Raw genomic sequence first — 26,954 nt, forward strand, 5'->3', positions numbered from 1 at the left:
CATCTTTAAACAGAGGTCATGTTTGCCCCACATATGACTACCTGTTATTACATGACCAAATGCTATACTTAAGCCATTATCCCCATGATAACACCTGTTGGAGAACGCTGTGAGAAGTGTCTGAAAGTCCCAAAGAAAGCTAATAAGTGGACCTTTTAAAAAAATCAAACTACTGTTTTTAAGGACAAGAACAAACTTTCATGCTCAGCTATAATAACACAATGTCGCACATAGTGACAAACCCACAGAGAATTATTAACCAACTCATTTACCTTAAGGTCTACAGAAAATTTTAGCATCTCGCTTTTACAGCTCCAACTTTACTGTTTTGGTTCAGTCTCACCGCTCTTATCTTTTTTTCCAGCAGCAGGCAGCCATTTCAGTGAAAAAACTCACAATAGACAAAGTTAGCAACTAGCTGGAGAATATAGTGAAGTATTTACCAGCTAAAGAACCAGGTAGTTTTCTCAAGTGGTGGATATCAGGACAGAGCCAAGAGAGTGAATATTAAACTTTACTTAAAGGACCAGTGTGTAGGATTTAGTGGCATCTAGTGGTGAGATCGCAGATTGCAACCAACTGAATACCCCCCCCCCCCTCCTCCCAAGTGTGTAGAAGAACCAACGGTGGCTGTGAAACTTGTGAAAAATGCGAAAGGCCCTCTCTAGAGCCAGTGTTTGGTTTGTCCATTCTGCGCTACTGTAGAAACATGGCAGTGCAACTGGTGGGCTCTATGGAAGAGGACCCACTCCCTATGTACATATAAGGGGCTCATTCCTTAACGATAACGAAAGGTAACAAAAACATGACTCTTATTTCCAGGTGATTATACACTAATGAAAAGATACGTGTGAATATTATATTCCATTTCTGCCAAGTCTGTTCTGCTAGACACTACTTAATTCTACACACTGCACCTTTAATACTAAACAGAAACATGACTCCAAATGAATACTAGTGTTGCTCCGTGTCTGCTGGATGTCTAAATAGGCAATTGTTAGCTAACACCTTCGCCTGAATATCTTTATATTGTGATATGTTAGTGTTAGTATACAAGTAGAAATGTTCAATATTTATGAATTGCAACTGATAAAATCAGCTATAGTTATTTATATATAGAGGGAAATCTGGAAATGTTTATACAGTACACATGGTATTTCTTGTTTCCATATTTTGTATTTCTGTCTCAGAAAAGCATGAATGATAGCACGACCTGCGGAAACCTGAAAAGCTAAAAGGTGAAGATTTGTGGTCCTGCTTGGGGACTGAAGGGTATTCATATATTTTATGTTCCTTTCGACATAAGTGATACATCTCTCCACACAGGTTTGGATACAGGAGAGCAAAAATTCTTGTCTCTCCTCTTTAGTGGAGGAATGGGGCTCCGAGAGCTCGTTCGTCTTCATTCATCGCTCTCAACCTCCTCACACTTTTCTCTCATAACTCATGCCTCCCTATTTATAACCAGCTACATTGTTCTGCTCTTCCACATCTAAACTCACTTAATCTGGCCCGAACAATGAGGTGAATAAAGATAAATGTCTCAATCTGTAATATTACTGTCAAATACTATCTAGATATATCATAGACAGGAAGGGTTTGCTGCTCTTTATCTGCTTTAGAACATGTGACTGGAAGTGTGAGACAAATAAAAAGGAGCCGGTTTAAAACAACAAAGATAATACATTTAATATTGTTTCTCTTTTTTGGGCAATGCGAGATACAATGTAAACATGTACAAGATACAAAAAAAAGGAACAAGACTCGTCAAAATGAAACGGTAGATAAGAAAATGTCCTGTTTTCAAAAGGAATGCACATGTGCAGAATGTTTCCAATCAGAAAGGAATTTGGACAGTATTTTCTTCCTTTGTATTCATCCTTATGTACTAGTGTACAGTGTGAAGATGTTTTGAACAGATTGGTTTGTGTCACTATGTAAGATGTTGTCTGATCAGTCATCACTGGATGATTCACTGACATGTACCGTGGAATAAAGCCTCCTTAGCTTCCTCATGGCATATCTTTTGAAAACAAGGAGTTTGCAAGAGTTCAACACAATTTGCATAACAATGGTAGCCTATTAAAAAAGAAAATTATAAGAGAGAAAAAAAAGTAAGAATAGCACCTCCTTTGGTCCAACGCCAGGCCTGTAGTTGTTATTGTATTTTTTCATGTGGTTGACATGCTGGTAACGGATTCTTTTTGAAGATGGCGTTTTCAGAATTTACACATCAAGAGTTTGATGGCATCGGGCTTCCAAGTTTTTTTGGCACACTGCTCTCCACAGCAGGGTGGTGACAAATTCTGTTCTATAAATGCAACACTGAGGCTAAACAGGCTCCACCTTACAATGAATCTACCTCAGCTGTCACTCAACATCAATCACTTTGACAGCTCGCCTCCACCACAAAAACTATGGCTGAGTGAGCTCCAACCAGCACCAGAGGCAGAAGGCAGTCACAATATCCTTGATTAGGAAGCTGTTAGTGCTGGAATATCATCAGACTGGCTAAGGTTAATTAAGACACACTGTTGTGCTAATTAGAAACGGGGATTCAAACAGAGACAAAGAAAAGAGCAACAGAGACACAGCAGCGTGCCTCATTCCTCGACACAGCCTCTTTTCTGGAGCTCAGAGACAGCTCCCACTGATGCCCGCTGCGATTCTGTGAGGAAGTTTTCAGAATGACATAAATAATCAGTATTTCCTGATTCGAAGGCTGGGGATTTTGTTTTCTTTTTCTTTTTTTTTCTTTTTTTGTATCCAACTGCTTGAGAAAAAGCCCCGCAGCTTCACTTGTTCTTTTATTTCTTCTCTCACATTTAAACAACTAGATATTGATTAAAAACCTACAAAATCATCCCCCTAAATACCTCCAACCTGCTACCACACACTTACTGAAACTTTCTTATCAAACCTACCCCTCCTTCTATCAAACAACTCCCTTTATTAACTCAGCAATCCCTCCATTGCAGAGCTGGGTGCTGTTGACTTTTGATTCCATTTCAACACACTTTTTAAAATTTCTTTCCATTATAAATTAAAGCTTGTTTCATTAGACGGGAATAAACCCCTCAACTCATGTTACACTTTCAACAACATTCAATTATTTTCTCAACAAACACACAAAGGAATAAGAGATAACTGACAAGGACTACACCATTTGAAGCCCTTTTTGGTCTTATTCCAAAAAAGTTTTTTTGTAATTCAGCACCCAGCTCAACTCTCAACACCCTCAGGGCTACATCTGAAGACACTGACAGTAAAAGCTAAAATCAGATGTAAGATCAGTTGTAAAGTTATTCTATAGACAGAGAATGAGGCTGAGAGGAGCTACTGTAGTGTGAACTCGTTTGTCTCTCTCTGACTTACAGTTTCTTGCGAGCAGCTTCAGACACTTCAAGTGCTGCAATTAAAACATTGTTTGGAGTAATGAGATTTCACAGCTCAGGTTCGGGAGCCGAGTGCTCATTAGGACTGAAGGTGGGTAGAAGAGTTTGATAAAACGGGCTCCCTGTTGGAAGGAATCAGTTTTCATGGTGATGGTTTTTAAGAGCACAGAACAGTACCCACTAACCTTTCATCTCCTCTCAAAGCACGGCTCCTCTCATCTCGTCTCCTCCAATCCACTATCTGATCCATCTTGTGTCTCCCTGCATCCTACTCTCACAAATCTCCTCCTTGACCTCTAACTTCTCTTCTCCAGAGTGCACCTACAAACAATCCATCTCATCATGCAAAACACACACAAATACTCCCCCAAACCCTCCTAGATATCTCAATCATTCTGCAGCGGGAACAGACTACTCGGCCATGTCGAGGAAGAAGAGAGATGGATATATAGGCGCTTTTGGACCAAACAGTTCTGGGGACTCCCTGAGAGGAACTACCCTCTGGGGAGCTCCCCCAAGATCTACATACCTTCAAAGGTATTTTTTTTTTCGTTTGCATTTGCACCGCCAATAGGAATGCTGAAGTAACGGAAACCAGCCGGCGATTGGTAGCAACGTTACTTCTGCGTGAGATACAACAACAACAACAAAATCATGCTGTATTTCCTCCATCACGTTGTATTTCCTCCATCGCATATAGGCTCAATAAAGCCTGGACTTCATTGTCAGTCCATTTGTCCATGTTTTGTTCCATTTTTTAGGGCTAACATTAGGAGCTGTTATTTACGTGACTAATATTTTACACAGGTTTTTAAAAATGGTTGTTGCCAGTGCTGCATTGGCTCATGTGTTCGACCAATCAACATACACTTACATCACTAAAGGTTTCTCTTGTGCTGGGAGAGTACCTACCATGGTAGGAGCTAAAAAAGTCCCTTAAAACAGCGGCCTAAGAACTATGATCATTCCCAGATCTTCCAGTGCGGAAACAATAAAAAGGGGGTAGTTCCTCCAACAGTTCTATAAAAAAGTTCCTCTGGTCCGAAAGCGCCTCATGTGGCAAGGGGAGAAAAGAAGAGAACTGGGGAGTAGAAAGGTTGTGTAGCCAGGAGTTATATGCTATGGCAGCAGCAGCTAGTGTTTGGGATTACAGAGTTTAAGGTGCTTCACGCCTGAGAGGTTGCCTGGCCATTTGTTAAAATAAAAAGAGAGCGGGGAGGGACACAGGGTAGAAGTGTAGCGGAGCTGTCTCACCTGGCTGGCCTTCGGGAATATGTCGAGAAACTCATATATTTCCTCTGGCTTGAATGACTATTCCTCATCATAGAGTGTGTGCTGGTATGTGCACACAAACTCCATTGCGCAGGTGGAAAGCAAAAATACTGCCTCCACCAATTCCATTTCCATTCTGCCGTGTGGATGCACACAGGTTCAAGAGCAGTGTAGCTGAGACAGGCTGAACTGGTGGGCCATGATTGAAAAAGGAAACTGTAACTTAAAGGGCAATTCTGTTTTGTTTTGGGTTTATTTTTAACATGGTTCTTATTCTCATAATTGTGATCTGGGGTGGTGAGTGCTAACTTAGCACTCACCACCTCAGTTATAGAGATTTGGGAAACACAATTCCAGCAAAACAACATGTATCTGGACAAGCCGAGAGAGCCTACTAAAACTTTCCAAATAAACTTTAGTTTTACATAAATCATTTAAATACTTGTCTCTGAGTCTGACTGAAATTAGCTCCCTGGATTAGCTTTTGTACTTCAAGGGCAACATGCCGCCTAAAAAGCATACCCCGGTTTGTTTACATGTAAGTCACTCTTGATTAAGCATGAGTTCATGCTAGAGAAGTAGTAGCAAACAAGAGAAGATTTGTTGAAATTCACTTTGGTGGCTGACTATAATTATTCAAATCAAGTGAGGAGCTAAATCAAATGGAGACAAACAATGGAGGCAAATGCGGGATGTCAGCAAGAGTACCATGCCGCAAGACAGCATAACGTAGGAAAATGGAGCTTTAACCCCCTCTATAAAGATGTCAAAGCTTCTCAGGACTTATTTGTAGTATGTGTTTACCTCTGTTGAAATACAATAATGCTATAAATGAAACAATAAGAAAAGTTAGTTTGTTAGTTAGCTAACCAAACAGCTAGCTTGGTTAGCCAGCTGGTTGGAGCTTCAGCACATGCTTGCCCTTGCTATATGTTGTTTTGCTGCAGTCACGTGTCAAACCTTTACAAAGGAGGTGATGAGTACCACGTTAGCATGACCAGTAGTCAGAAACTAGAAGTCACAATCATGAGAATGTGAACCAAGTTGAGAAATATCATAATTTTCCTTTAAGGTGGAGTTTAACTACAAACTATCCAAACAAAATGCACACAAGCCCTCCCTGACAAGACAGAGAACTCTGTGTGTTGTACATACAGGGAGTCTTTAGCACAATGACGTATTCACCTGCAGCTCACACCAATAAGGCCTGCCTGGGGCTCAGGAAAAAAAAAAGGTTTTTCTATTTTTGGCGTACATCCTGGAAGTTGAAGGATTGAACTGATATGGCCTGAAGGAGCGTTCATCTCCCCGGTCTCTTGTTTACTGCCGACACTCTCCTGTTGACGTTTCCTTGCCCGCCGTCACAAATGGTTCCAAATGTCACCTTTTGCTGTGGTGATTCGTGAGGAAAAAGTCTGACTTGGTTTGACAACAGTGGGATAAATGTCAAGAGAGGCATCCACGTAGGTGGAGAGAGGACACACTCCGGAGGGAAAACAAAAAGAAAACAACAACACAAAAACAAGAAACTATCAAAATTCCATTCAGGCACGAATGTGACAGCTCAGAGCAGGGCTGCTGAGGCCCCTGATGATGGGCCCAAGGCTCTCCATCTGTGAAGAAGACCCAGATGGCTGTAATGTCAGTACAGAATGGGTCAGTGGGTTTATGCCATGCCATTCATAAATCACTGTCCACTGTTGATCCGGGGCAGGAGGAGGAGAGATTCTCATGTTGGTTAGTATAAAAGTCCATCACGTTAGGAGATAATGAGGTGTCACATATGACTGCTTTGGTCCAATGACTGTGGTTCATAGTTTTCTGATGCTTTTAGGACCTTTCACATCTGCTCTTTTAGACGGACTGAAATATGACACGCTTGAAATGATGGTAGAAGCTCATGACTGGCAGTTTGATCAGGGATATCTACTCCCAACAGATGTAATGGCATTGTTTATGTTTTGCTAGACCTGCAATATTTTTCCTCTTGTTGAAGCATGTTGCATTTTTTTCTATTGCACATTTCCTCGTGGGTACAGAATTTGACAAAAAGGGCAAAATTAGGTAATAAGAAAAAAGGGAAAAGCATGAATAAAGATAGATGCAACACAGCTAAATAATAGGCTTGACACAAAATGATTCCCTTGCAATTTCAGCCAAGTAAATTTAGCTCAATCAAACAAAGCAACATACAATAATAATATGTGCTGAAGCGAAATGTTAAAGAGTGATTCAACACATTTACATAATGCCTTCGTCTGGATGGGAAGGGGGGGGGGGGCGTGGCCTTACAGCAAGTATCAGCATCCTAATTGTTTAATTTTCATTAATGTTAACGTAACATATTAAAAATTGTATCTATTAAAATAAATGCGTATACCTCATATTCTCATCAACTAAATGAGGATTTTTTTGTTGTTGTTTTTGACAGCTGAGTCTGCATTTTGCATATTAAGCTGACTGAAGTCCAATTTGTGTAACAATAATAATCTGTATAATGACATACAGTCATATTTTGAAGGGGGAATAAGCTGATTGTCAAACTATAATAAAATATATAACTAATCATAATAAATATACTTAAAATCAGGCATTATGTAAAGCACAATAAAGATGAAGGAAGTGCCCATGATTTGCTAAAGTTGCAGCACACAGCATAGAGAAAAAAAGAAACGTTTTAAATTTTCACAAATAAATTATTGCCCAATACAAAACATGCGCTACAAAAATATTTTTAGCTGCACTGAGATTTTAAAAAATGAAGAAAAAAAACAAAACATCAAATTTCTGTACAGTTTTTGGGCAGACTCACTGACCAGCAGTGCATTTCTTATTGCACTGAGGTAGGATGGCTGGTAAGCCTTGTGGATGGAATAAATAATCACATAATCATGTCGTAGTACCTTTTAACATCCACAAGAGGTCTCTGTTCCTCCAATTCTACTCAAAGAGACTTTGGTATGTTTATTGTCACTAAGAGAACTCTTGTATTAAAGAGTTAAATTTCTCATTTGAGGTGAGCAAAGAAAGAATTGAGAAATTAAATAATACCAAAAAACAATACCATAAATAATATGCTGGGTATTTACTGCATCTTTACATTAATGCACTATAAAAACAGTTTTAAAGTGCACTAATTCACAAAACAGAACCACTTCATTCCTCATTATTGTCACTGTGCGATCACAGACAATTTAACAAACAAAAAAAAGTCAAATATGATTTTGCTAAAATAGATAACTGCGATCTAGCAGGTACTGTACTTTGTTTAATAATATGATACTGTCCAGCAGAAACATAATGAAAAGTTAAGTGTTCAGTCTCCTATGGAGAGCTCACACTGTTCATTAGAAAATGTATTTCAGCAGTCTTGAACATCAGCCATTTGAATCTTGAAAATTGAAAATGAGCTCTGAATATTTCACTTCTGCATTTTTGGAGTTATTTCTAACTTGTTTTCTACCTCAATTTTTAGATGATTGCTACATTTTATTTATATGATCTTTGTTTTATATTAAATCCCACCTAACTATAAAAAGATGTAAAGAAATATCTAAACAACTTTCGAATAAGATAACAACTCAGTTATCTTACCTTAAATTTAACGGTGTAACTAATACTGCACAGCAATATCTAATGTTAAAATTTGCTTCTTGCTTCAATGGATCTGTAGTTGTTATAAAATGTCTCAAGTGATTCCAGGTATTGATAGGAAAAGGTTTTTTTTCAGTTCAGAAACCTCGTTTTAGGCATTTTGTTGAATACACTGCATTACTTGTACCATAAATAAATAGTAAAATATCAAAAAACAGCCAATGAATGATATTCCTCTTTGGTTTGATCACATTTTGGGCTATGCAAGTATGTCCCTGGGATTCAATTATTTCACCGCATTTCCAGTACTTATTTAATACATCTCCGCAACAGCGGTATTATTATATGAATACAAAACAAAATATATACAAAATCAATTGTTCCTGGAAATAAAAACACTACAGTATACCTAAACATTTGTAAACTAATTGTTTCCAACTTTTGAGTTATTCAGCTACCCAAATAAGGTGGTTTTGTTCTGGAGAGCACTCAAGTTATAAGTTGTTTCTTTGATTTTCCAGAAAAATAAAATATCTGACTGGTATTTTCAAGCTTCACAGGTTATATCATGTATTTGTTATCCCAGATATCTGAGATCAAAAACATGAATATTAATGTTTTCTGTGGGGCTCTGAGAGGACGAATTACAAAAACACTATGCCAATTTATGAAACCTGAGCACCTACAGTATATTTTGCCAATGTCACTTCAGATGGTACAAGACATGAGCCAGGAGCTTTCACTTTTCCAATTCTTGGCTGTCGGTGGAAAATAGATGTCACAAGAAAGCAGAAATAATTCTCTAAGGAAGACTTGCATCAACACAAGACATTATAACATGAACAATGAAACTAAACAAAACCACTAATAAAGAGATTTAAATGTTGGTTTGTTTTCTTGATGACTGTGGCTTAAGATGAGTAAATTCTCTGGTGACTTGAGTCCCTTAAATCTCTATTTTTCTATCTTCTTTAACTGTGTATTGGATCAATTCCAAATCGAAACTTTCCATTTTGTTTGCACTCTATAGTAGAGCACTTAATTGGTTATGGAAATACTCTTGGTGGTGTTCATAGGCCTATGGCACATTTAAAAGATTTGGTTGATTTAATGTTTTGCCATCCACCATTTAGGATTTCCATTTAGGTGATCAAATACAAAAGGCACTTATTGGCCATCATAGTCAGTGATGGGCAGGAATAAGCAAAGCCATTACCCTGCTCAACTTCTGTATTACATGATGCAACACCTCTTTTAGAGGTTATCATACCATTTCATATCTCAAAGACATTGTCCTTCGTAAATGTGGTCAATCCCACATTTGTCTCTCATTCCCAGGCAAAATACTTAAAATCTTTACACTCCTCTTTGTATACATTTTAGTAAACCAGCACTAAAAGTGTCCTTCCTTATCAGATTAAAACATCTTTCTTTTCACACACAGTCTTTTCATAAATGTACATTTTCAAGGACATATTGCTTATGGGAGATTGTGGGTAACATTCTTAAGGAGTGATGCCACCCATGTCCTTGGAGACATCAAAAAGGGGAGCTATGGTGAAGGGTAGGGGAAAGATGTAGATTGGTTTTATTTTTTCCGCTCTAGGTAGTTGGATGGGACCCAGCCCTTGCGGGGAAGCAGGCTGTCCTGCACCTGGCAGTACCACCATCCATTGGGGTTTCTCTCCAAGACCTCTAGACAGGTGCCCTCAGTAAAACCCATAGTCTCCTCATCGCCACGATAGTCAGCAATGGACACGTACACATCCCTGCCAAGGTTGTTGTGGATCAGTTGGTTCTTCTCTATGGGCTTGGGCCGGACTGTGGACACAGGGATACCATTGCGTTGACTAACTCTAAGAGCGTCCTGGACATTGCTTGTGCTGAATCCACTTCCTGAGGACCCCAGGCTAGAGTGCTCAGCAGGCCTTGTCTGACTTTCAACAACCACATGTGGCCGCACGGTGCTGAAGGAGGCATTTCGACGGACACCAAGAGTGGCAGAACCAGAACCGTAGTGATCACTCCTGCCAAGTGAGTCATTTCGCCTAAGGGACCCTGTCATGTAATGTGTGTCCTTAGCTGGCTGTGTTGTGGTCACAAATACAGACTGAGGCCTCACTGCCACCTGGCGTACCCCATTCCTCATCCGTACACCTCCATTAACCATCCCAGATGGCTTTGAGAAGCCACCAGGAGGCTTGGAAGGAATCGGTGGAGTGTTCCTCCTCAAGCCTTGATGCTGTGTGGTCAGACTCTGAATATTGATGTTATTGAGGGCCAAAACATGCTGCTCGTTTTTCTCCAGGCTATTGGACTTACTTCCACTACTCCCATGTCCGTCTGATTCTAAACCACCAGCATCACCCACTTGTCTGACAGGTTCCAGGTAATATGAGGGAGCCCAGCCCTCCTCAGAACCCCAACGGATGTACCACCAACCGCTTTCCTGCTTCTCCAGAACCTCGACCTCAACCCCAGCTGGAAAGCTGACCTCGGAGTCCTGGGCCTTCTTGTAGGCATCAAGGGAGCGGTAGATACTGGGGCCTTCCAAATCGGAGTCACCACGGCTCCCTTTAGAGTAAACAGAGGAGAGATCGGAAGTACTGCGCGAACACATTGAGTCCTCTGACGAGATAACAGAGGCTGTTTCAGAGTCGTCCCCACGAGAAGGTTTGAGGCCATGTCGAAACTGACCTGTCGGCCTCAGCTGGCGTCTCAGAGAACTGATGTCCATCCTCTCAGGACTCTGGGGCTCTGATTTGGTCAGGAGTGGTTTAGGTCTCACAGAGGGCTTGGGCCTGGTAGAGGGGCTCTGACCTATTCTCTGCTCCACATCCCGGCTAAAGCCTGAGCCTTTCTTGGGGCCTCTGTTCAGTTCATCTGATGATGAGTGGGGACTGTTGTCTTGGGACCTGAGGCTGATATCTATGTGCCTGCCCAAAGTCTGGCTTCGCCGATTCATCTCTGGCGTCATGGTTTTCATGGGTCTACCGGCTAAAGGTGAAGATCCAGAGGGTTTGCGCGGGACTGTAGAGGAATGATAGCTCCTTGGGGAGTTGGGCTCACTGGAACCTTTGGCTTTGGTTCCTTCAATGCCACTGCTTGGCCTAAAACCATCGTTCTCATAGATACACTCCTCTTTAGCAACCTCTTCTACAGATCTAAAGGAGGTCCTTCGATGGCTAAAAACTGGAGATGCCTTGCAGACAGGAGGAGAGGCTTTGCTGGAAGGAGGGGAACTGCGGTACTTGTTGCTGACTACACTGCTGATCTTCACATCCAGGGAGCGCTCATCCTTCAGAGAATCTGTGTCCGATTCACCTTCACATCCAATTGCAGGAACATCATATTCGGGTTCTTCGTACACAGGTCTGCTGGGTGACTCTGAGACTTTGGAGGCAGAGTTAGGGGGAGGGGGAGCCTCCTCAGAGTCTTGTTTTTTGACAGGTGGAGCTGGGGGTGGGACTTTGGGTCGGGTCAGGGTACTGGTTCGACGGCTGAGGTTGGGCTTCTTGCGTTTGTCGATGTAGGAACAGGGGGCCCAGCCCTCCATCTCTCCAATCTGCACGTACCACCAGCCTCCGGGGTTCTTCTCTATCACCTGCACAACAAAAGGAAGATAAAAACTATTTAAGGGAATATTTTTCATTTATATTTGTCAAACACTAGAATGGGTTATGGTTAGGGGGTTAGATGATTGGACAATCAAAGACGTGCTGTTCTTACATGTGCTATACATCTACTTGCACAAACGTTAATGACAAAAGTAAACACACTATACAGAATTGTCAGCTCAACATAACTTAGAAAAAAAACCCTGAAGGAATTTATGTCATCTTCATCTTATGCTCTCCGTAGAGCAAATTCTGTCTACATCATCGTATTCCAACACAAATATCAAGGTCGTATCTCTATTGCCTCAGCTTTCCTGTCTATCTGGGGAGCACTCAGTTGACATACATATTCAATGAGCCCTGACTGTCTTCATCTCAGTGACAACAATGTGGCTCTGGCCTCTTACATCAGCCTTTTGTCCTCCACGGAAACTGATGCCATCAGAGATCGAGGACTGGAAATCTGCTATAGTGTAATACTCTGCTTCCACAGCAGGGGGCTCTGGTGGTTTGGGTAACTGGAATCCCTGTACAGCAAAGGGGGAGAGATGTGAGCAGCTGACATATCTAGCCATCATTATATTCTATCTGACAATGACTTTAGAACGAATAGGAATAAAAACTAAACAGTCAATCATTTCAAGATAAGATTTATGACTGCATATTATTATAATATATACATATCACAGTATGTGTAATATTTAAAGTGATCGATTCAGATTATCAAAAACATAGAGGAGCTAATTAATAGTCTTTTTCTTTTCTGTTGTTAGGAAATAGTAGTTTGTGAAAATATCTTACCAAGTTGGTGTCTCTTCTTGGTGGAGGTTTTTGTCTCAGATTTGGAGACCCTGATAAACAAAGAAACATCTTATTAAATTGTCTTTGCAATGTACTCAACCTTCATCCAACAGGAACACAAGCTAGTAAACATAAACCGTTCTTAGTATGTGAGTAAAATGGAAATCCACACGCCAAACATTTTAAAATCCCATGTTAAGTTAGTGTGACAGACATGTTTTCAGATTACACCAACAGAAATGGCATCCATAAGGCTTACCTATTGCATCAAAGCCTATACAAAAGGAAAATGACAATCTTAATTTCTCATACACACACTACAAATCCTCCTCCACTCAGGTTCAATGCATTTACTGATTTATTCACAGATACAGAAGGCTTGTCTCCTAAAAAACCACAAATACCCACCAATTTCCACTCTATGCGGTGCCACGCGTGCAACAGCTGGGGACCCCGGCTCACCTCTCCCTTTATTTTCATTTAGGGCAGCACTCGCTGCTATTCCCAGACATGGACTGTTGGTGTCACGGCCTGCACTCAGCCTCCTGCCCGTTTCAGCATTGATTTCAGAGTTATAGGGCATGGGCAAGCTGATTTCACTCTTGGAGATGTGGCGCTCCGGTGTGGTGCTACCCTCGCCGTCTGTCTGGATGTCCTTCTCGCTGACTGACTTCTTTTGCAACAGGTTGCTGATCTCCATGATGTTGCCAATGATCTCCACAGGGCCCGTCAAGGTCTTCTTGCGGGGGGAGAAGTCCTCTTTCACCTTTTTCAAGTAGGAGGCAGGGGCCCAGCCCTCTTTCCCTAAATGTCTGGGGGAAGAATACAGAATAAATAAATACAGTCCCCATAGTAGCCATTTAATTGTAGTGAGACCATTTTTTGAAACTTGACCTCAGTATAAAATGACGTATTGTGACCTCTGGGATAATCACAGTCTCATGAAAATTTACAACCACATCCTAGAGACCTAGGGCATTCAGAGGATGTATGGCTTTCCTAGGTACATTGACAATATGGGGGTTTCTGAGCAATTTCCAGAACAAGAAGTGCTCAAAAAATCGCTGAAAAATGCAATTCTTTCAGAAATCTTACAGAAATCTTTGTCAAAAGTTTTTGACAAATCATAGCATGGATTTTTCTATGGTGTTCCTCAAGGTCTTGGTGTCTTAATGAGATATTTTGGAGGGATTTTTGACCATTTTTATCAGTTCTCGAGTGGTCAAAATTGCACCAAATCTGTATAACAAATGTCTCACAAACAACTTGTGAGACATGAGCATGGGAATGGCCATCATATACTTCATAACGTTCCAAGTACTTATACATACAATGCTGAGCTGCATCACAAATTAATATTCACATTCCCAGCTTTCAGATGATGTATACCACTTCTATGACACATACTGTTGACCTGCTACCTCCCTAAAGATCCCCTGTCTCCCCCTAAAAAATGGGTCTGTGGTAAAGGGGGGGGGGGGTGGAAGAGGTTAAAAAAAGACACAATTTTAATTCTAGTAATGTAGGGGTAGCCAAAGGCTTGTAAACAGCCTACATAATATATGCAAAAAGAGACTGCTTCTCCACATTTCAACATTCATTGTTATGCGAAAGGAGTCATTTTAGAGTGCTTTGTGAAACAATAGGTAATGTTCTTACTTTTAAGTAACTGCTTCCCTGTTGCATGATTCCAACTGCAACCACAAGGAGTCTCCATAACTAAAAAAGCAGCATGCAGCACTGAGAGCAGCATGACTAAGATGTACATCTGGAGGATTATTTCTTATTGGACAACATGCTCTAAAATGACTCGTTGTGCATTGCAATGAGGGCTGAGCAGTGAACAAGCTGTTTGAAGAAGCAGTTTGTGAATACATATTAGCCATATACCACACATATCACACCAGCACACTCGCTACACGCAAGCACTGTTTGTTACAGGGACTCTGTGTGTATGTTTGTGTTGTATATAAGCACGCACACTCTTAACATATATTTGTATGTGTATGTGAGATGCCACAAGGCAGCATGTGATAGTAATCAGCTGTGCAGTGGAGCTCCACTCCAATGCTCTCTGGGATACAAGGAAACAAACAACTGGCAGGAAATACACACTGGCTGAATAAACAACACACACACACTGTATGTGTACACACGCAGACATACACATACAGATTAGGTATCCTGGGCAGGACACCCAGTTGATCTGTGGAGAGCGCCATATGTTAATGGTTTCTCCTCAATACCATTACGCAAATGAGAGCTGCAGGAAACCATTGCCTTGATCACAGCACTAAGCAATGACGACTACCAGAAATCTCATTGCTCTCTGAGGACTCGTTCCTTTTGAGATTGGATGACAATAAACATTTTCGATTGATTGTCTTACAGTTGTTGAAGTTCTCTTAGCTGACGCACAATTTACTCATGATGGGAGGCGGTTCTCACCTGATGTACCACCAGCCCTCCAGGTTTTTTTGGATGACCTCCACGGTGACCCCTTTCTCAAAGCTGACCTCATCCTTTCCTTGACTGGTGTACGGCTGTATCGTCACATATTTCTCCTCTGGAGGTGAAGAGAGGTAAAGGAACGAAGGAAGAGAGAGGAAAAGGAACAAAGTGAGTGAAATGTTATCATTTAACAGTCTTACATTAAGGGGTTAAACCACTGTGTAGTTTAAGTCTTCTCAGAGGGCCTTATGAGGAGGAAAAAAATGGGGAGGGTGACCTACTTAAAATGCTCTGACTATTTCCATACCAACACAAACACAACCCTCTCCCCCCTTGTCCTACACAATAATAACATACGGCTCCCTCTACAGGCTGAACCTACTGTTTCCTATCCATGCTATCTGGACTCTGATACAGTATTTGTTCTCTCTCCATAGGGAGATTCCTGTTCTAGCAGTAGGCCTACATTAGGGCCTCCCTCAAGGAGATAAGATATTTGGACCAACATCTCTCTACTCAGATCCCTATTTGACCGCCACTCCTCTCTCACGCTCTTCTAGGCTTCCAAGACCCTGTAGGGAAGGAAATCTTACAATGGGCTTAGTGGGGAGCAGTATAAGGTTAGGAGATTTATAGACAACAAGGCAAAAGAAGAGAAAAGAGCAGGGGCAAAAGTCTGGCAGATTGCTGGACATCACATTGTTTTTCAGTGGCTAATGAGTTATTATGATATGCAGAGGACGAAAGGTCACCTAAATATGTAATATGATAACCTCAGTGACAGAAAAGGGTATAAGAAACTAAATATGTATTGAATAAATGAGAGTAATAAATGAATAAATGACAGACAGTAGAGAATACGACCTTAGATGGCTGAGGGGAATCTCAGACGTACCTATGTGTGTGCGTATTCATCTGAATGCATGCTTTTAATAGGTGGGGTATGTCCAGACAGTAGGGATTCATATTCCTCTCCTGCCTGTCATTTCAGAGCAGCTGAGGTCAATAATGTGGAGCAGAGTGGAATGTCTGGCACTGAACTCAGGCATGTTGTGTGTGTGAACGTGTAGAGGTTGGGGTGAGTACTTGCAGATGGACAGGGAATAACAACTGGGGTGGTTTACAGAGCAATCTGGAACATCTACCTGAATGTATGTGCTTGTTATGTGTGTGTTGATGTACTACAAACAAAATCTTTCGCACTGCTTGTAACTTTGTGTGTGTGTGTGTGTGTATGTGTTGTGGATTATCATGTCATCACAGTTATAACTTTTAATTCCCCCAAGGATTGGAATGAAAGATGAAAGATTAAATTAATCACATCTATTAATCACATTTGTGTGTGTCTTTCATGAGCTGTACATGTGCCTCAGTGTCCATCTCTATTTGTGTGTGTTGGCGCTGGCGTCACACCGCAGGAACAGAACAGTGAGTTGAGTGGGCGGTCAGCAGAACTCTATAAATCAGATTAGGGACCTGCTGTAAGTGATAGCACTCTCTGAAAGCACAGATGACTGCCAGCAGGGTGAAGGGAGGACGGCTCGTATTGAATCTCGGAGTGCAAGACGCCTCCCCTGCCGAGTACCTGACGAGGTTCACCGTCAATAGCCAATCAACACCCCAAGAGAGGTCAAGACACGCTGACCTGGCTTTGTGTCAGAGCACAGGAGAGTCAACAAAGAGATGTTTGGTAATTTAATTAGAGTCCTGAGCATGCCCTTGTTTTACTGTCAAGATCTGTGGATCATGTCTTCATCTTCGTTATGATGCGTCACATAAAAGGCAAAGAAATCTGTCAGCAAACAGGCAAGAGAGTATACGACTGCTTGCCTCCATTAGCAAATTACACCCTCCAAACACATAAATCCTACATGATTGGTCTTTGTTTTTGTTCTTTGCCAGTGCTACTAAATCAAACTGTATATCAAGTGTCTGTGCAGAGCTGTAAAACCTCATTCACCCGTTTCTTATCGCTTACTCAGCAATGCATTATCAGGCAGGGACAGTGGTGCCTCCACTCACAAAGCAGAGACGGGGAACAGGGATGGTAAGAGAGTTGGGAGGATAAGGATGTCAGAAAGGTGGGACAAATACTAGCTGCAAATACTTCTTATTTTCTTAAATGCACAAGAACATTCGAGAGAACACGTTTATTTATCAATGTGTTCTACACTTTCTCGTACTTGTCTTAACTTTCTGCTTATCATATTATTCCTCATTGTAAACCCAAAGCCAGCAGTTCAACACAAAATCAAACCACTACCTACACATAGAGTAGTGGTATTTGATCCAGGTCTGGCTAAAGCAGAGTTGAACTGAGTTGAGGCAGAGACAGACAGTGTACACTAATTGGGCAGCATGTCGACAGACAGTGATGTAGTTACAAATTGAAGAGAGGTGGTGAATGAATAAGTTAAAATCTAGAAAAACTGAGTTTGACATGACTCCAGTCAGCAGGAGCTGCAGCTTTCATGATGAGGCTATTTTCTATGGTGGAAAAAGAGCTACTGGTCCAGGAGCCATTAGCTTGTTTGCAGTGAAGCCAATAACACTCACTGCCATGTGAAACTCCTCTGTCCTCAGTTTTCCTCAAGTCCTCTGTAACCTTACATGTGGCTTTATCAATATGATGCAATTCTTACAACCAATAAATCATAACAGTCACACAGCAATGCTTCAAATTCTCTATCTAAGTTAAACCAAGGCTGTCTTACTGAATATGTTAGGCAGCAATATACTACAAGAAGAGGTCTGACAAAACTAAGAACTCCAACGCCTGCAGGGTACAGCATTGTCAATCCAACCAACCTTCATATTTTTGGACCAACTGAGAGCCAGTGGTGAACAAATCTGGATAACCAGTGATGTATTTCATATACAGTACAGCTGCCTCTGATTTCAGATCACATGCCTTTCAACTGAAAACATAAAAGCATATGCATCAAACTGTGTATGTGCAGATTAGGCTAAAGGTTTCTGGATTTGATCCCCAGTATTTCACGTTTGGTTGCCTGTAATGAAATCAGTAATGCATTAGTTATAATGTCTTACTAATGGGCAAAGAGAGCAACTGGAAGCACGTCTGGTCTGCATGTTTGCCCTGACATGATGAGAGAGACATTTTTACATGGCAGCATGGCCAGATTAACTTGTCAGAGGACCCTGGGGTAAAAATGAGCTGTTGGTCCCCCATTACCCCCCTGCTCCTCCCACTCTCAGTCTAGTTTGTAAAGGTTCTCGAATGGTGGTCCCAGATCTGATATGTGGTAATATGCAACATATAAGCACAAAACTTTCTTATGATGAGCTTCAGATTTTGAAATCCCATTTCATGTCAGTTAATTCTGTGCTTCAGTGGTGCAATTTTCAGTTAAATCAGCAAAAACCAGTTGATACACAGTAAACCTAGAGTTTAGCTGCCCAGCCCTAAAATTCTGGGGCTGGGCAGCTGCCTACCTTTGAGGAAAGTGATATGTTTCTAAATGTAAGTGTGTGAGTGTACAGAAATGTGGCTTAAAAAACAAAGAGCCATCACACAAGATAGTGTACAAAACAAAATGAAATAGTACCAAGACAGTAAAAAGCTAGGTGTCTAAAAAAGTAAGTGGTCTATGGTGGAATTTAAGAACATGGCCTCCAAAAGTGTTTCATGCCCTCATTCTCTGGTGGCGACAGCTAGCCGGGTGACTCATCTATGCGCTATAGAGGTCTGTGTGATTAAAACCAGTCTGCAGATTGGGCTGCTGTCCCACTTTCACACTTCCTACTGGCTCATTCAGGCCAGGCTTCACTGTTCGGTGAGACATATCCAATCAGGTAACACTCCTGACCAGCTATATGATTCCTATGAGTCCATGATTGATGGTGTACTGTAAACAGTAATCCTCTAATATTTCTACTTTAGTCATTTCGACTTGTGAGTAGAATGTTGTAGGTTTCAATCCCTAAATCAGCTGTGAAGTAAAGTAAATGAATCCCTGTCTCTTAACTGCTACCACTATATTCTGCCTAACAAAACCAGAGGATTAACAACATGAGTGCAGTATGTCAGCATGTGTGTAACTTACCCTGTATCAACTGCCTCAAGCTGTTATATAGAATAGAATATTCCCTGTATGTTAGCATGTGTGTTTTTAGGAGAAGCAGGGGCCCGAGCTGTTTTTACACCAAAATATTTCTGTCCTGTACAGTATAAGTCACTTAGCGCTGTCTGGACTAGAAGCACACACCATTTGACCTGAGTTTGCCATGCATTCAATCTCCTCTGAGAATTACTAATCTATGTCTTGTTGCCTGCTGGACTGGGGGAAGGTGGTAACACAAGCCAGTCCAGCCAGGCTATATTATGATAATGGGAAACAATGAGTGTTTTTAAAGGTTTTACGGAGGCTGCGCAGGTCCATGAACAGCTTCCATAAACAAAGTAAAACTACAAGGCGTCTGTTAGAAGCCCTGACTAATCCTGGAACCAGACAAGTGCATAACTGACAGACTGAGAAAAATTTGGATTAGAAAGTGCCGACTCACACCAAAGAGAGGTGGCTGTGTTTTTTCAGACACGCTCATGTCTCTCTTTCAGCATTAAAAAAATAATGATTCAACAAAACCGCCGGTAACATGCGGAATACAAAAATTAAAAGTGTGTAAGAATATTTTCATGTTGTGTGTTTTGTTTTGTTTTTTTAGAATTAAGAAGAAGAAGAATTAAGAACAGCATTTTAAACCTAAGAGAGCTTGTTTTAATTGAGCAGCAGTCCTGCTATACAATCATTTCACAGAGCTCAGTGGCCGTCAAGGTTGTTGTATCTGTAATGTGGAAGCTGAAGAGCCTTAATCATACAAATCTGTTTGATGCAGTCCAATTATTTTATTGTTTGGTGTGAGATGAAGAGCGTTCCAAGTTTGATGGAGTGAGATTTGAAATTTTACTGTCAGAGCTGACTCATGGCCACCCAATATGCTGCTCCCGCTAGATACTTGAAGCCAGTTGTTGTTGGCAGTCTAATGAGGATGTAAATGAGGTTGTTTACCATGTGGCCACATAATATGTGGAACTACATGAGGAAGGGGCCACTGAAAGGGCTCAGCGGTTGTGCTGTACATTTGTTTCTATAGTGTGTGGGGAGGGTGTGTACGGTATATGTGTTTCAAATGAAGACTCAAAGTCTTCATCAGTGGATGGAATTGGCTCAGGTGTTATTATGTGACCTTATGTTAGGTACTTCGTACGCTAATTCTGTCTTGAAAAATGCAACAATTCTGGAACGGTATGTAAAAGGCACTAACAAATGATTATTATGTTGTTATAATAACATACATCAGAACAATTGTTCTCAATCTTCAGATAAAACTTCTTCAAATTAACTGTCTATTTTAAACTAGAAACATTTTATCCAGGGCTGCCATCTCACACGCATTGACCATGAGACTCATGCAACTGACACTTTTTACATGCTCTCACACCACACGTCCATTTTCTTACAAAGTGAAAAACAAATTCATAACTGATAACGTTGGGGCACAAAGAGAGGACACTGAGAGCACAGGTACAGATAAGACAGAGCAGCACAGCACAACAGCAGCACTGTGCAGCAGTGAGTTGTTCAACGAGAAATATACACAAATCTCTTATATTGTATTTTATTCCCATGCATGCTGCTCAGAGTAATCTCAGTCAGTGGCTCTTCTGGCAGCAGTACAGCGTCTCTCCCTCTCCCAGTAAGGTCTGCGCCATGCACACGCAGGCAGGAGTGAGCGTGAGTTACTATGGTTACAGGACGCTCTGTGTCTCTGCCACTCTGAAGCTATCTTGTGAGTCCCAAAAATAGGTTTTTAGGTTAGTTGTGAGGCCATTTCATTCATTCAGATTGTTTCTACTTTGTTGCAATTGTTAGACTTTGAAGATGCCTTGTGAGGATTGAGAATATCAACCCTCAGGTTTAACACTGTTTAACCAGGTTTAATTATCCAAATCATATTGTGATGTGTTGTAAGACTATTTCATTTCTATAAATTGTTTGTCCTTGTTTGGCCTTGAAGATGGCCTAGTAGCCTGCGACCTTTTACCATATTACGGTACATAATGTTTTTTATATAAATATAATTTCAAATATGAAATAGCCATTCTTCTGATAATCTTTCTTATAATAATTATTTGTTTTCATAGCAACCTCAATCTTAAAAAGAAAACATCTTATGAAAAAGGTGCTGGTTCATAAGGCCAGAGAGAGGTCGAGTGGGTCAATTAACCATGCTCATTTTATCATGAACTAAAACAAATACTACTAAAGTATCCTCCTGCCGCCCCCAAATCTCACAGATCTCACTCCAAGCTGAAGTCAAAACTTGGCAGCCCTGTTTTATCATTAGGTGTGCAAACATTTTATTCTGGCAAACTGTTAGTTTACCACAGCTAATTGAGTTTTATTAAAATGTGCAACATTTCTGCAAAGTATATAAAGGGCCCTAACAAAAGATTAATTTGTATCAGAGAATAACTGCTATGAATCTTCCATCAAAATTTCCTCAAATGAGAGGTGTATTTTACGCTCGCACGCACGCACACGCCTGTCAATTTAGAATGATTCTGATTCACTAACATACACACAGTGGTAAGAACCAAATTGGCCGGTGTGCACGTGTCATGAATCCTATGGTAATTTTGCGCACTTATTTTCTACGCCAAGTAAGAACGTTTCTATGCACATATTAGTAAATGAGGCCCATTATCTTTTGTCGACAGAGGACTAAGGAAACAATGATTTGATCATCATGCCAATGAAGCATTTATATACTGAATTAAAAGAGAAAGAAAGATGGAGAGAGACGGAATAAGATACAGTGTGTGTTTGTACAACTGAAAGTGTTTTGAATGCATTTGTTGTAATTGTATACTATGTTGACAATTGTGTATTATGTGTCCACGTCCATGTACGTATGTATACATTTACTCTCACTGTGTTTTCTGTGTGTGAGTGTGTGTGTATCAGCTGTTTCCATGTTCACCTCTGCTCTGCTGGCGGTTGACTATACCCCCGAGAGTCCAGCGGCGGTCCAGCCTCTTCAGATGGGCCTTGCGTCTCTTAGTAACTGATGAGGATGAGGAGCAACCAAAAGGGAAAACAAAGAAACAAGCATGGAGTTAGTATAGGAAGCATGAATTAGCAAAATTAACAAAGGCAAAAAAAGCTGTTGTTGTTAGAACAGAGAAGTTTTCCAAGGGATGATGTCAAATAAACAACTTCTTACTATGAAGCCAGTAGATCATATCTTGCAAGGGTAACAAGAATTTTAGCCAAGTACAGTAAATGTTAAAAAGTTAGCTGCTGTCCCATAAAAACATCCAAACCTTTATTGACATTTCTTCACTGTTTAAGTAAACTGTGAGTTCAGAACTTTTAATTACTGAAAAGTGTGTATAGTCACTGTGTAAACGTAGAAAGAAGCAAAAAACAAAATGGCATATGTGAGATTAACTTGAGGAGAGGGTTAGAGGGAGCACCATCCTGGTTCACAGGCACACAGGGTTCCCCAGACAGAACGGGCAGAATTGGCTGCCCGATTGTATTTTGACCCATTCTATTTATCATTCGGAAATAACACTGTGTCTTTGTGTTTCTGTGGACAGTGTTACCTCGCTGAGTTGCAGTGGTGAGACAGAGACATAATGGGAATTTTGTAGTAAAAAAAGACTGTAACTTTGTAAGACACCCACTTGACTTGACTAACTCAGAGAGCTGAAGCCTCATGTTAGCCTCAGCTGAACTGAAGAATGCACTTTTGCATTGAAAGAGGACTGTGGATTGTGTCCCTTATATCTTACATTGGAGTTTGTTTGGGCCAAAAGCTCTTTCAGTTGTATCAAGATATACATAAAATCCAAACATCCAATACAACAACCCTGCAATAAGTCCTACATTTAGCTTCAGAGGTGTTAATTTAACTCACGTTTAACCCTATTCATATATTTAAACCCCACTTTCAACATCATCATGAATGTGAAACATGCGGACAATGGTCATCAGCAAATCTTTCAATTTTAATATCTGCGCACATACTGTATCATAAGTCAGCTAGTCAGAGAGCATCTTGTTCCAGTGTATTGACTGTATATGAATATGGACAATGCATCTCCACTTCCTACTGCAACAGATTTATGACCTATACTGCAGCCAGCCACCAGGGGACAATCTGTAGTTTTGGATTCGCTTTTGGGGAACTGTCATGACGTCCATATTTATATACAGTCAATGATCCAGTGTTTGGTTTCACTCTGATAGGAAGGTAAGAAGACAGCTACTGTGGAACTATCATGATAAACATCTATGTAAGCACTGAAAACAATAATATTATAATTATTATTTTAATGGTGGTGACATTTTAGTGTCAACAGTGTTGACAGTGTTGGGAGTACCACTGCACATGTAAAACAGACTGTGTAAAGCCTTTTGTGGCTCCAGAGGAAGCTACGTGAAATTTGATCAATTGCCTAGAGTGATGTCACTTGAGTCAGCGTCAGTTGGGGCTGAAAACTACAAGTTTGAAAATGAAACAAATCTAGAGTTGTGGACTTAGAAAGAACGGAGGTTATCAGACCTTTGTACCCTGTTCCTCATCTCTACTTGATGTTTGCAGTTTGAGGCTACATTAGACACAACTAGCATAACACACTCAAATCTTCAACCAAACCATCTGCAGCCAAGTTGCATTGTGGGTAATGTGGGCATTATGTTTTGACAAGGAAGAAGAGTGCGTGGAGTAAAAAAAGATGATATCTCTGGTTCTGCTGAGTTGATTTTGTTAATTTTTTTAGACTGTCTATCATGAGTCCAACAATGTTATAGGAGTGCAATGCTACATCAGCAGAGTGCTCTTTTAATTGACTTTCATGCTTTCATGACACCAACATGATGAAAACTGACATGAGATGATGATGATGATAACATTACTACATTCTCCACTCATGAGTTTAGATCATCTGATCGACTAGGAAGAAATTAAAGAGGTCTACATCCAGTGTCTCTATGGGACTGTACACAATCTGTAGCTGATGTGTGCTGAACTCTCAACCTCTTTCACTCCTTGTTAGTTAAAAGCCTGTATGATAAAGCAGCAGTCATAACATGATGGGTCATTTTCCTATCTTCATGCATTCTGTGAGGCCACATGAAGAGCAAACACATTAATTAGGGGAAGGAAAGATGGAAACAGCATTTGTCTTCTATCTGTCTTTCTACTGTGGTAATCTAATTCTCTGCCACTCAGTTTCTCCATCTTCTGTCTGTTCATTCGCTTCCTCTCTTCACCTTCTTATCTCTCCATCGTTCCTTCGGCTTGACATCCGTCCTCTCTCCCTTTGTGTGCTTCTGCTACTTGTCATTTCCTCTCCATTTTGATTCCCCTCCACTCTCTGCCTTTCATTCATCCCACTGAGAACCACCCTACTGCTGTTGACCTCCTAATTGAAATATCAGCTATGGGAAGGCACAAAGGGAAATGTTATTTCGAGGTAATTTCACCAGGGCCAGGCTGTGCCTGTCTGTTCCTCACCAGCGAGCTGAGCTGTCAGTGGAATTAGGTTACAGACCACGCAGAGATAATGAGATGTAAGAAACGACAGGAAGCAGGAAGAGGGAGATCAGGAATAAGAAGTGACGATGTGTGCAAACACAAAGACACCAGGTCTAATGGGAAAATGAGGGCCGCTGACAGGGGATGGGGATGGGTGGAGGGGGAGAGTGTGTGCACTTGTGTGTAGCTGTGAGCTCAGGCACTTACTAATAAATTGGTTAAGAGAGAAAGAAGACAGTAAGAAAGTCAAATGTGATGCAACCCACAGGCTTCAAGGAAAATTCAGGTTTATTGCAACTTATTGTGGTGGTTTTGGCATAATTCCTACCAAAAATAAGACAATTTTAATTGCCTTATTGTACCTGCGTTAGTAGTAACCCTGTTGGGCTTTGTTGTAGCAAGGTTTCTGTATTCCAAGATCTCAGCAACTAAGGCCCTTAGTTGCCTTAGACCATATCAGAAATAAGCAGCCAAAAATGCTGGTTATTTCAATAAAGTTCTGCACCATGAAAGGAAGAGATGACAGGTAGACAGTTCAAGCTCTGCATTTGAGAAAAGCTACTCTGACATCAGCTGTGCCTGTTATGGCAGGTAAATTAACTTGTGTCAGTGGACAGGGGAGAGACTAGCCCAGACCCACTGTCAGAGGGCTATGTAGCCTCGGCCTGCTCAGATGAATCTAGTCTACACTCATAAAATCCACAAAAGGCTGTGATAAACCAACAGCTGTTTCAGTTTTTTATCATATAAATAGTTAAACAACTTGCTGCCATGCCATGTATGTTATTTAATTTATTATCCCTCAAAAGATGGAACTGAATGTAGTTGTTTGATATCCTACTGCACACAAAATTCAACTTTTGTATATCTGAACAATGAAGAAATACAAAAGAAAACAAGAAGGCCAAACCCTAAAAACATTGAATCCATCAGTTTGTTATTTTATCACTTGGATACACAATTGTAAGAGACTTCACAATTACAGGCACTGGCATTATCTATTAAGGCTGTGTCAGTGTGTATGAGGGGGAAGAAATCCATGAAAGAAATGAGAACAGCAAATAACAATGACAGTGTCAGCTGTGCACGAGCTGTCATCATTTTAGCAAAGTGTGTTTTTGTGTGTGTGTGTGTGTGTGTCTCTCACAGAATGTGCACAGTTCAATGAAGCACAGAGGCTGGCATGTCTTAATGAGAAACAGAAAATGTTTGTCGGATAATCCAGTGGCACACTACAGAACAATTAACTATTGCCCCATCCTTGTTTCATTACCAAACACTACTGCAGATAGAGAACTGTGTGCATGTGTGCATGCACCAAAGAGTTTCATAAGCATCTCTGTGCATGCGTGTGTGCATACTTGTGTGTTTGCACGTTATTTATCTCTATTGGATTTCCCTTGGTCTAAAAGCAGAAAGGGGCTTATGACAGTGATGAAATGCTCCATCCCGGCATTCAGACTAAACATTAAGGAGGAAAGGGTCACAAAAAAATGAGGCTCCTGCAAGAGTTGCAGCCTCCCGGGGGAGTTGAAAGGAATTTTCTGTGGTGCCAAAATATTGCAAACCCTTTGGCTGCGGTCTGGTACCATTTCACCATGGTGTTGCGACTGTGGTCTTCAAGGTTCCTAATGTGTGACTGGAAGTGTGTAAGTGTATGTGCTTGTGTGTTTAGTAGTAAGCTCTCTATGTTGCTTTCAGTCTTAGATTGAGATGTGAACAAAGAAAAAAACGGCCACAAAAACCATTATTGAGAAATCATGGCCTGTTCCACGCAGACATTTCTCAAATAACAACAGCCAGGATGACGTTTATGTCTTTCTGTGTTTTATGAATCTAATAATGTTTTGTTTGTGTGTGTCTGGGTTAACCTTCTCCAGTCCTGGAAGTGCCCAGATCCAAGTCGTCTCTAGTTCCATTTTGGGAGTCCAGGTATGTGGCCGGCACCCAGCCCTGCTCCTCTGCTGTGCTGACAAACCACCAACCTAGAGAGAAACATAGATGAAAGAGAGATGGAAAAAGACAGAGATGAACATGTTAGTTCTGCTAACAATCATTAAGGCCTTCAGGATGGCAGGGAGGATCGTTCCCACATGATGATTTACACCAAACAATGGAAATTACACGTCATTGTTGCCTATCATTCAACTGTAGCACAATTTAATATGACTGCATTTGAGCCAGCAATGGCACTATGGTGCATTCAGCATGGGTATGGAAGGTAATGTTGGGCTTGTCTGTATCAGAATGACAG

General features: G+C 40.9%; 1 protein-coding gene across 5 annotated transcripts in view; it reads right to left on the bottom strand.

Moving 5' to 3' along the window:
- Window positions 1-1,663: 1,663 nt before the first annotated feature.
- Window positions 1,664-26,954, bottom strand: part of sh3pxd2aa (SH3 and PX domains 2Aa) — a 110,911-nt gene continuing 85,620 nt past the window's right edge. For 3 of the 5 annotated variants that reach the window (XM_042431793.1, XM_042431780.1, XM_042431769.1), the window contains 8 exons: window positions 26,572-26,685; window positions 22,136-22,219; window positions 15,128-15,245; window positions 13,088-13,491; window positions 12,939-12,953; window positions 12,680-12,729; window positions 12,286-12,405; window positions 1,664-11,865 (listed from right to left, as the gene is read on the bottom strand). In XM_042431793.1, the coding sequence (XP_042287727.1) occupies window positions 9,850-11,865; window positions 12,286-12,405; window positions 12,680-12,729; window positions 12,939-12,953; window positions 13,088-13,491; window positions 15,128-15,245; window positions 22,136-22,219; window positions 26,572-26,685 (2,921 nt within the window). In that variant the 3' untranslated portion in view covers window positions 1,664-9,849. The remainder of the gene's footprint in view (window positions 11,866-12,285; window positions 12,406-12,679; window positions 12,730-12,938; window positions 12,954-13,087; window positions 13,492-15,127; window positions 15,246-22,135; window positions 22,220-26,571; window positions 26,686-26,954) is intronic. The other 2 variants (XM_042431787.1, XM_042431775.1) reach the window with 1 other exon arrangement.

Source organism: Thunnus maccoyii, chromosome 2 (genome assembly GCF_910596095.1).
Source record: "Thunnus maccoyii chromosome 2, fThuMac1.1, whole genome shotgun sequence".
In the NCBI taxonomy this organism is placed as follows: domain Eukaryota; kingdom Metazoa; phylum Chordata; class Actinopteri; order Scombriformes; family Scombridae; genus Thunnus; species Thunnus maccoyii.